General features: G+C 45.2%; 2 protein-coding genes across 2 annotated transcripts in view; both read right to left on the bottom strand.

The window, feature by feature from the left end:
- The window catches only part of IL18BP (interleukin 18 binding protein), a 2393-nt gene extending 1748 nt beyond the window's left edge, over positions 1-645 (bottom strand). Inside the window, exons 1-2 of the mRNA XM_006870383.1 lie at positions 482-645; positions 19-101 (exon numbers count right to left, since the gene is read on the bottom strand). Of these exons, the coding sequence (XP_006870445.1) occupies positions 19-101; positions 482-645 (247 nt within the window). The remainder of the gene's footprint in view (positions 1-18; positions 102-481) is intronic.
- A 3038-nt stretch (positions 646-3683) lies between these two features.
- Positions 3684-9013, bottom strand: part of RNF121 (ring finger protein 121) — a 137190-nt gene continuing 131860 nt past the window's right edge. The window contains exons 7-9 of the mRNA XM_006870258.1: positions 7069-7202; positions 5541-5642; positions 3684-3804 (exon numbers count right to left, since the gene is read on the bottom strand). Of these exons, the coding sequence (XP_006870320.1) occupies positions 3684-3804; positions 5541-5642; positions 7069-7202 (357 nt within the window). The remainder of the gene's footprint in view (positions 3805-5540; positions 5643-7068; positions 7203-9013) is intronic.

The raw sequence follows: 9013 nt of genomic DNA, 5'->3' as shown, positions 1-9013 counted from the left end.
TCCAGCCATAGGTCCCACCTGGTGTGCAGTGCTGTGTCTCAGTCATGGTGCATGTGTCAGGCAGTGGGGCTCCTGGCTCTGTGATAACGTCCCCCTTTTCTCTGGGGAACACGGAGAATGATGATGAATAAACTACTCACCTAAGCTTGCCTGGGTTCCAGCTATGTGTGTGGCCATCTTTCTCCTGTAAGCTTCACAGCCCCTCTCTGAGCCTGAACTTTTCACTCAGTGGGCTGCCAGGCACTTGAGGCTTAGGAGATGGTGGTCATGAGCTATAGGAATCATGTCCCAACTGATAGAAAACTCCAGAAGGACAGGCATCTGGCACCAGCTTTCAGCACTTAGAAGGCTGGGGGACCATATAGTGGCCACCTCTCCCCACCCTCTTATCGTCAATTTAGTGATTAGCTTATCCAATATAACCCCTTCCTTCATTAAAGGAATGGAGAAACTAAGGCCCAAATTACAGCCAGGGACTTACCTAGTCACATCGGGAGACAATGCTCTATCCACTGCTTCCGGGGGTGAATGAGAGCTGATGATTGACCAGAGCTGGTTCTGGGAAGGGCAGGATGTGTAGTGCAATTCCAGTAAAGTACTGGCCTCTTTCACTTTCAGGGAATCCAGAGCAGGCACTGGCAACATAGCCCTAGGTCCAACCCTCAAGCTTCTTGCTGTGCCCACCTCTTTTCAAAGGAAAGCTCACAGCAGCCTAATTCCCAGATCCCCCTCCTCTCCAAGTGCTATCACACTGAAATCTGTAATCTTCCCCCTCACACCCTACCTCTCCCAGGATCACAAAGTGTGTGATCCAGATGTTAACTCTTCCATCTGGTGGAAGGATAGTACTTACTGCCCACCTTCAAGCTTCAGAGCACGCCTGCTTCCTTCTTCACATTCACTCCAGTATTCAAGGGTACAACCGTCCTAGGCACTATGGATGCCAAGTTGGGCCATTTTGACCATTTCAGGCTGTCACATCAGCACACCCACATTCCTGGTTTTTCTCAGGCTCCCTATTCCTCCACCCACCAGCCCCAAGGTTTTTCAACATTGAATCCACCTGTAAACCCCTCACTTCTCTATCCACCTTGGATAGAACTACAGGTTCATTACTAAGTCTAGATTCCCCCTACCTGACTCCCAAGAAGCTCTGAAGAGTCGTCCTTGCTCAAAAATCCCTTCTTGGAGATCCAAGGCTCAATTCAGTTGTGTCTGGTCCATGTGAGCCATGCCACAGGAGATAAGCTCAGTGTGCTTCCCTGCCTTGTCTGCAGGAAGTCTCACGGCTCTGCTGAGAAACTTTGAACACAATCTAGAGAGAACTGACTCTAAAAACAGGGAGGGCACTTCCGAGGGAAAAGGGGGAAGCAGCATAATCAAGAGACCTAGTAGTGACGCTAACAACAGAGGGTAGATAATATTCTGTAAATGTAGTCACTGATGAGACAAATGGACACACACTGGCTGGAGGTCCATGGCAAAACCACTAGAATGAGGCAAGTGACAAGTCTCACATGCAAAATTTGAGGTGGTGGTGGTCACTCTCGGTGGTGGGTCTAAGGACTCAAAACCAGGACTGGGTGACACAGTGCATGTGCACGTGAAAGGAGAAGGGCAGGATATGGGTCTGATGTTTGATCAGGAGGCTGAACGTACTAGATACAGAGCCAGGGATGCCAAGAGATGGAACTGGGTTTGAAAGTGCATCAGGAATATAAAATAAAAAATCAAGGAGTCTATACAGACTCATGGTAACCCCATGTGTGTCAAAGTAGGGCTGTATATCAGGGACATAGTCTGCTGTGATTCCAAGTTTTGTGGAAAAGTCAGATTCCCATTTCTTTTCCAGAAATGTAATCTACTAACTTCCAGACCAACCTGGTTGGAGTTGTCCCAGGTTTGCTTTATAAGTTATACGAGTTCAGCTGCAGGAGAAAAGAGAGAAGATCGGACTTCTTCCACCTTAAAGTGTAACCAAGCCCAGAGCTGGGCCCACTGGGAGGTCATGGGCTGTCAAGTAATGGAAACTGAGCCTTGGACAGCCTAGCCGCAGTTTTTCACCCAAGCCTGACATGGGGGTAGCGAGCACAAAAGTGTCCTAGTCCAGTCTCTGAGGCTGGGTCCACAGGTAGCATGAGCAGTAGTGGACTGTGGGAAGTCAAAACTAGGTAGGAGAAGCTGAGATTTAAAGTGGCCTGAGGAGTAAGGGTAGTGGCAGGGAACTGACCTCAGGTGGTGAAGATGGACAGTCCCATTTGAAGGGGGTCCAGTAACACGCCAAGGCATCTACACTCCACTGTTCTCACAGAAGTTTGAAAAGTGTAGCAGAAAATTGGGATCAAGCACCCCCAGGCCCCAGCTCTCAGATTGGAGCCGCAAGGGCAAGCACCCCAGGGTATTCCAGGGAAGGAGGTGAGGAGTAGTAAAGTAAGATGGATGCTCAGCTTTCCAACCCAGCTCATGGAGCTTTATTTAGACCAGAGTGACAAGATCTTGCTTGGTTCTTACCGTCTTTGAAGGTGGAAGACCCTGTTGGGCCATGTTCCTTAGGAACCCAGTGTTGAAGGCTATGTCTGCCTTCCCATTTTCTTCAGAGTTCTTAGAACCAGTGCTGAGTCCTGCCTGGAAGCCCCTTTTCAGAACCAGTGTTTATCCCGGCCTTCTCTCTTCCCACCATCTACCACACACCCACTGCCCGTCTAGCTGGGCAAGATCCATGGATGATGAGGTTCACAGTGGGGTATTCCCTGGGCTGAAACACCCCCGTGCAGCTTCAACAGCAGGGTGGTGACAAGGAGAAGTTCCAGTTTGGTCACTGTGTGTGCACAAGCACATACACACTCTTAGTTTTTAAAGGAGGAAGTAATGTGGCAGTGTCAGTTGGCACATGTCACCACTTCCAGGTTTAAGTATGGACTTGCACAATCATTGCTGCCAACGGTATTCCCTAACTAGATAGCCTCTGTTCTTAGTTGAGTACAGCTCTGTGCAGGGGCAGTTTATCCATGCTGTTGCTGCTTCTGTTTGCCCCAGATCTTTAGAGAATTCTAAGGCCCCAGGACTTCCCTGTTTAAAAAGTCACTGACAAGACTCCACTTGCCTCCTGAACAGGAAAGACAGATTCCGATATAACACTCACCCCATGTCCCAGACAGGAGGAGAGAACACTTCTCCCTCAGGGCTCATCTGTGGCACCAGGCTGAGCTCTTTCAATCAGCACACTGAGTGCAGCAGCCTTGAGGCCCACAGAGAAAGGGGCTGTGGATGGGCTGAGACCCTCAACTACCAGAGGAACCTACCAGTACCCTCAGAGAAGAGAAGACCCCTTTAAACCAAAAAGGTGGTTTAGCTCTGCCCTGCTCAAGCAGGGAAGTTGAGACCTGGAGGAGTTGGGGCCAATTTCTATGCTCAATAATAAAGTTTTGTCTTTTTTTTTTTTTTTTTTAAATATATTCATCAAAATATTTTTTTTAAAAAGCCTTCTCCTCCCCCCAACCCCTCCATTGCTGGCAGCCCACTGGCTGGCTCTCCATCATATTCTTCCCCAGCCTGGACACAGCTGGAGGGGGTCCTGAGTGGCCCAAGTGCCCCTTGAGTCTTTCCCACATAGGAGGTCCTTGTGGGCAGGGAGGAGTGCCCCGAGGTCCGTGCTGGATAGGGCGAGTTCCTCTTCTTCCTAACTATTCCAGGCCCAGGATGTAGTTGATGCCTTGTACAAGGCCAATGATGACAGGCTGCCAGGCTACCAGGTATCGAAGCCAATCCAACAGTTGCCCATACATGACATGAGGCCTCTCCCAGCTGTCAGTGTGTTAAAGAAGAGGCTGTGTACAAGAACTGTTAGGGCTGGTCTAGGGAATGGATGGATTTCTCTGGGTCCTTTTTGGATTGGCCTACAGAAATTGGCTTATGAGGGATGGAAGCAGCTTTCTAGAAGGGTCAGTCCACCTAACTTCTCTTCAGCTCATTATGTTGGAAAGACGGACTGAGAGTAGAGGAAGGAGGGCAAAGGGGTCTGGTGCAAAGGACAGAACAGACATGAGAGAAAGAGGGAGAACGGTGAGACCTAGCTCTCTGTGCCAGTATGCAGGGAGGGTCTTCTCTAAAAGGGCTGCCAGTGCTAGAAAATGCAGTCAGAGACTGTGTAAATGTATACATAACAATGGCTGCACAGAGGATCAGGACCCCTATTCTACCAGGGTTGTTGTGAAGCAAAGTGGAGACAATGTATAGAGAGTGAAATAAGGTAACCCCTAAGGTGGTGGTGCTATAGGATAAGCACTGGACTGCTAACCACAAGGTTGGCAGTTCAAGTTCACCAGTCACTCCTTAGAAACCCTATACAGTGTCACTATGAATCAGAACTGACTCAACAGCACTTAACAAGGTTCTTAAAATATTCAAAGTTGAAGATTTTCTGAGGAAGGGATTGAGAGCTTACTGAGATAGCCAGAAGGAGGAAGGACTAAGAGTCTAGTCACAATGGGATAATAACCCTGGCAAAGGCTCTAAGGAGTCGCCATTCAGGGCATCAAGCACCAAGTCCAACTAAGGCTGATATACTTGAGTACCCTTACTTTTGTCCTGTGGCTAAATGCTGTGTAACAGACCTGAAGCAGGGAACCCCAGCTTTTGGGAAAGTACAGGGAGCAGGGGAACTGCTCCAAAGGCATTAAGAAAGACCAGCTTAGTTCCCTGAAAACTGGGGAAACATTAACTCAGCACAGCCACGGAGTTACTTCGCTGTTCCTGAACTAGGATCGGGAGGAGCCAAGCAGGGAACCTTAAAGAGCATGGGCCAGAATCTTTTAAATCAGAGACTCTAGGCTGGGGATTAGTAAGAAGAGAGGGGAGAGACCTAGATCCCTGGATCCGACAGGAAGTGAAAGTGGTGTCAGAAGAGTTGCAGGAAACTTTCCAACAGACAAACTTGCAAGGTGGGAGAGGAGCGTGAGGTCAAAGTGAGGAAAGCCAGCATAGATCTTGTGCTGAAAGTGGAGGGCAGATAGAGCCTTCTCAAGCTACCCCTGCACTTTGTAGGCCCTGTAGGTTGGTCTTTAGTACTGCACTTAGGGAAGGCATGGTTCATTTATATGCAACCCTGAACAACCATTTTATTAAAGGTTACTCACCCTTTAAACTTTCATTTGGAAAATGAAGATGGTATTACTAGACTTGCTAGGGAATCAGACGGAATAATACAAGTAAAGCATTCCAACACAGTACTTAGCACCAAGCAGTAAATGGTATCTGTTATTACAATCAATTTACCCTTGAGGCATACAAAACTTTGCTGGGAAACAACTAACTACTAGTTCAATATCCCACCCTCAAACTCCCTAGAACAGAGCCAGACAGAGTGGTAGATTTGTAGCTGGTTTGGGCAGGAAGCAGGATCCCAGGCAAATGTAGGCAGGTAAGATAATACCTAAGGTTCTTCTAATGTTGAAAACTGCAGTTTTTTGTTTTGTTTTACAGTACTAGATAGTACTTTCTTCCCACTGCCCAGTCCCAGCAAGAGCCCAAACAAAGGATACGGGTTACTGAACATCCTCTTGAGGTCTACCTTCTCTTTGCAGTAGGGACACGTCTGCTTCTTTCCCACAATGCACCATCCTCGGATACAGAATTCATGGAATCTAAGCACCAATCGTCAAAGAAAATGGCAGGTCGCTAGGATGGTACTCCAGCTTCATGGCAGTCTTCAAAGAATGTGTTACACTACACCTCAGGAGAAATGTCCAGATCTTGGCTTCACTTCTTACTAGCTATTTAATCTTTACTAGCTACAAATCCCTTCTCTCTGAACTTTCCCCCTCATGTGTGAAGTGATGACAACGGTCCTATCATACAGGGTTTGTTATTAGCAAACTAGAGAAAATACATAGGCATTAAATAGGAATAGAGTAAATACGAGGGTGCTTCAAGTTCATGGCACTCTGAGACTAGAAGACTAGTGGTGCCTGGCTACCACTACCAACTGCTCTGAAAGGGATCACATTAGAAGGGCCTGGATAGAATGGGATAAAAATGTACAACAAAATTCAAAATCATGAAAAACAAACAAAAAACATGCTTACGGGTTTGATAGAGACTGGTGGGACCTCCAAGATGAGGCCCTTTGTCACCCTTCAGATCTGGAAATGAACTCACCTCCATGGCTCAGCCAAACAGAACACAAGTCTATATGGGGAACAATAACACTAGGGAGATATGAATCACCACCCATTTAAGATCAAAAGGGCAGCATTTACCCAAGGACAAAGTTCAGAAGGGTTAGGAAAGGAGGAATGGAAACAAGGAACACAGGGAGGGAGGGAAATAAGTGTTGCTGCATTGTGAGTACTGCAATCAATGGAATGAAATGTGTATGAATTAACTGCTAAATGGAAAATTGTTCCATAAACCTTCATCCAATTCACAATAAAAAGTTTAAAAAAAAAAATTCATGGAAAAACTCCATTATCTTTTCATCATGTTTCCACAAACTTTTTGAAGCCCACTTGTACAGAACTATACAGGGACATTTGATTCTAAAACCTGAGGAAGCCAGTTAAAGGATCCTCCTCTCTAGTAACAGACTGGATTTTGGGTTAGCTAGCACAACCTCAAGCTCCCTTCTGATCTAACCATGCTGTAACATGCTTACATAAGGTGGCTCTAACCCAGCGGAAAGGGAGAGGAAGGCTGAAGTTTCCACTCCTGGGTGTCAGCTTCACCAGTAAATGAACTAGAACTCAAGGCAACACCATGTGTGTCAGAACGGAACTGTGCTCCATACGATTCTCAATGGCTGATTTTGTAGAGATAAATTGTCAGGCCTTCCACTGAAGGACCTCTGGGTGAATTCAAACCTCCAACCTTATGGTTAAGCAAATAAGCACAGTAACAGTTTTTACTACCCTTCTCCATGAGGAAATACCACCCAAATTCTGCTCTCTAGTAGTTCTGTGTTCAAAGATCTAGATAACATGCCCATGGTCATAACTACCCACACTTCCCGCTTGCTGACTAGAGTATACATGTGGCAGAAGAGATGTGGTCCAGAAGTACAAAGCAGGATACACGTGATTGCAGGATAACCTATATGTGTTCTCGATGATGCCTTCTTCACTGACATCCACAAAGATCTGCTGCCCACACACGGCACATACGCTGTCCGAAAGGTGTTTGGTAGGCATCCCCGACTCACTGTAGAACTGGAGAAGAGGAGGAAGAAGAGAGGGGAAAGCTGTGAGAATCAACCACAGTGGAAGGGACACAGAAGCCTTAGGTCTTCTGGAGAGGAGACCAAGAGGCAGCAGGAGGTCTTAGAGCTGGAGACCATTTTTTATAAGCTAACTCCACCTCATCTTTGCTAAGCAGTGGGGAGAAAAAGACCAGAGATGTGTCAGGAAGTTAGATCTAATAGAACTGGAAGACTATGCTGCTTTAGCATCAGTGATAAAGGAAATGGAGAACTGGGAGGAAAAGGGCTCAGGTCTAGTGCTACGGAGCTATGAACTCAGGAGTGGTTTACTAAGCACTCTGTGGCCACACTATGATTCTATCAGAGACAAATAATATTTTCCTCAAGATTTAAAACCGTGAAACATCCAGTGGAATGCAACAGGCATTCTCAAAACACTTGTGGCATCAGAAAAAGAGGTTCCATTCTTTTGGCTAATTGTCACACCCTTTGACCCATTAATTGCACGTCTACAAAATCAAAACATCAATGAAAATGTCAAAAAAAAAAAAGCTTCACGCACAACGATACTTACTCAAGCATTATTTGTAATGAAAGAATAAGCAAGTAAAGGAAAATGAGCACAAATGACAAGCCAATAGGAGAATGTCTAAATATATCATGGGACACATTCAAGGGACTAAGAGGCAATCATTCAGTTGATGCCTAAGCTGTAACATGTATAAACAGGAAACAAATTTGGATCCACAGTATGACCAATACCATATGTAAAAAAACAAGCCAAAATCTATGCAGAGAAAAAAGATCAGAAGGAAATATATGAGAACATTCAAACGGGTGATGTTTTTGATAGTGGGATCACAATTGATTTTTTTTCTTTCTTTTGCCTACCTTTCTGTTCTGAAAATTTCCTTAGGAAATATATGACTTTCATAGATTTTTTTTTTCACCTTTATTTTTTTTAATTTTTATTTTTTTGATAATATAAGCTTTTTATTTCAGTGGGCTTGCTTGGGATTATCCTGCTGCATGGACATATCTATTTCATGTAAGTCAATTTCACATTGCTTTGATAAACACAGCTTTATGACACACTTAATAAAGAACAAGCCAAATCCTCTTTGTACTCCTTTTTTTTTTTAAATTTAAGGTTTTTATTGTGGATTGAGTGAAAACAGGGCACATCATCAGTTTCACATTCAACAATTCATATAACTGTTTCATTACATTGATTATAATCCCCTCCATATACCATCAGTTAAAAGTATTTCTTTCCACCTCAGCTTTTTTAAAAAACACACTAACAAAAAAAAACAAACAAAAAAACACCTCTCAGTCATATATAATTTACATCTCCAAAGGGCACATTTTGCAAATCTGCTCCAGGCCACCAGCTCTTAGTCCTTCTCTTCTTAGTTGACGAATCTAGAGTCGTCGTCAGCCGCGCCCCCTCTCCATGTCCCCATCTCAGCCTCCATCTCTGGCGCTGTTGCTTCTCTGGATAAGGTCCAGCACTCTGTGCGCTTCTCTCTTGATGGTCCTAGGGTCCTCTGTTTCTGGACTGTAAAATTAACTACTGCCCTGTTTTTGTTACAAACCTTCTACCTTTACAAGTGTCACAGTTGCTATTAGTCATGATAACCGTTATTCACTACTGAATCTTACGAATCTTATCCCCATCATCTCCTTTCACCAGATGCATCTAGACAAGATGATAGCTATCCAGTGGGGACTCTTTCTTTCCCCCTACACTCTTAAACTAAGCTCCCTCTTGAAACCTTGTAAACCAGTCACTTCACTTCGTGCCTTTATTGCCCCCTC

Source organism: Chrysochloris asiatica, unplaced genomic scaffold, assembly GCF_000296735.1.
Source record: "Chrysochloris asiatica unplaced genomic scaffold, ChrAsi1.0 scaffold00140, whole genome shotgun sequence".
Lineage (NCBI taxonomy): Eukaryota > Metazoa > Chordata > Mammalia > Afrosoricida > Chrysochloridae > Chrysochloris > Chrysochloris asiatica.
The sequence above is the reverse complement of the archived record's forward strand: the minus strand, read 5'-3'. Positions and strand labels throughout refer to the sequence as shown.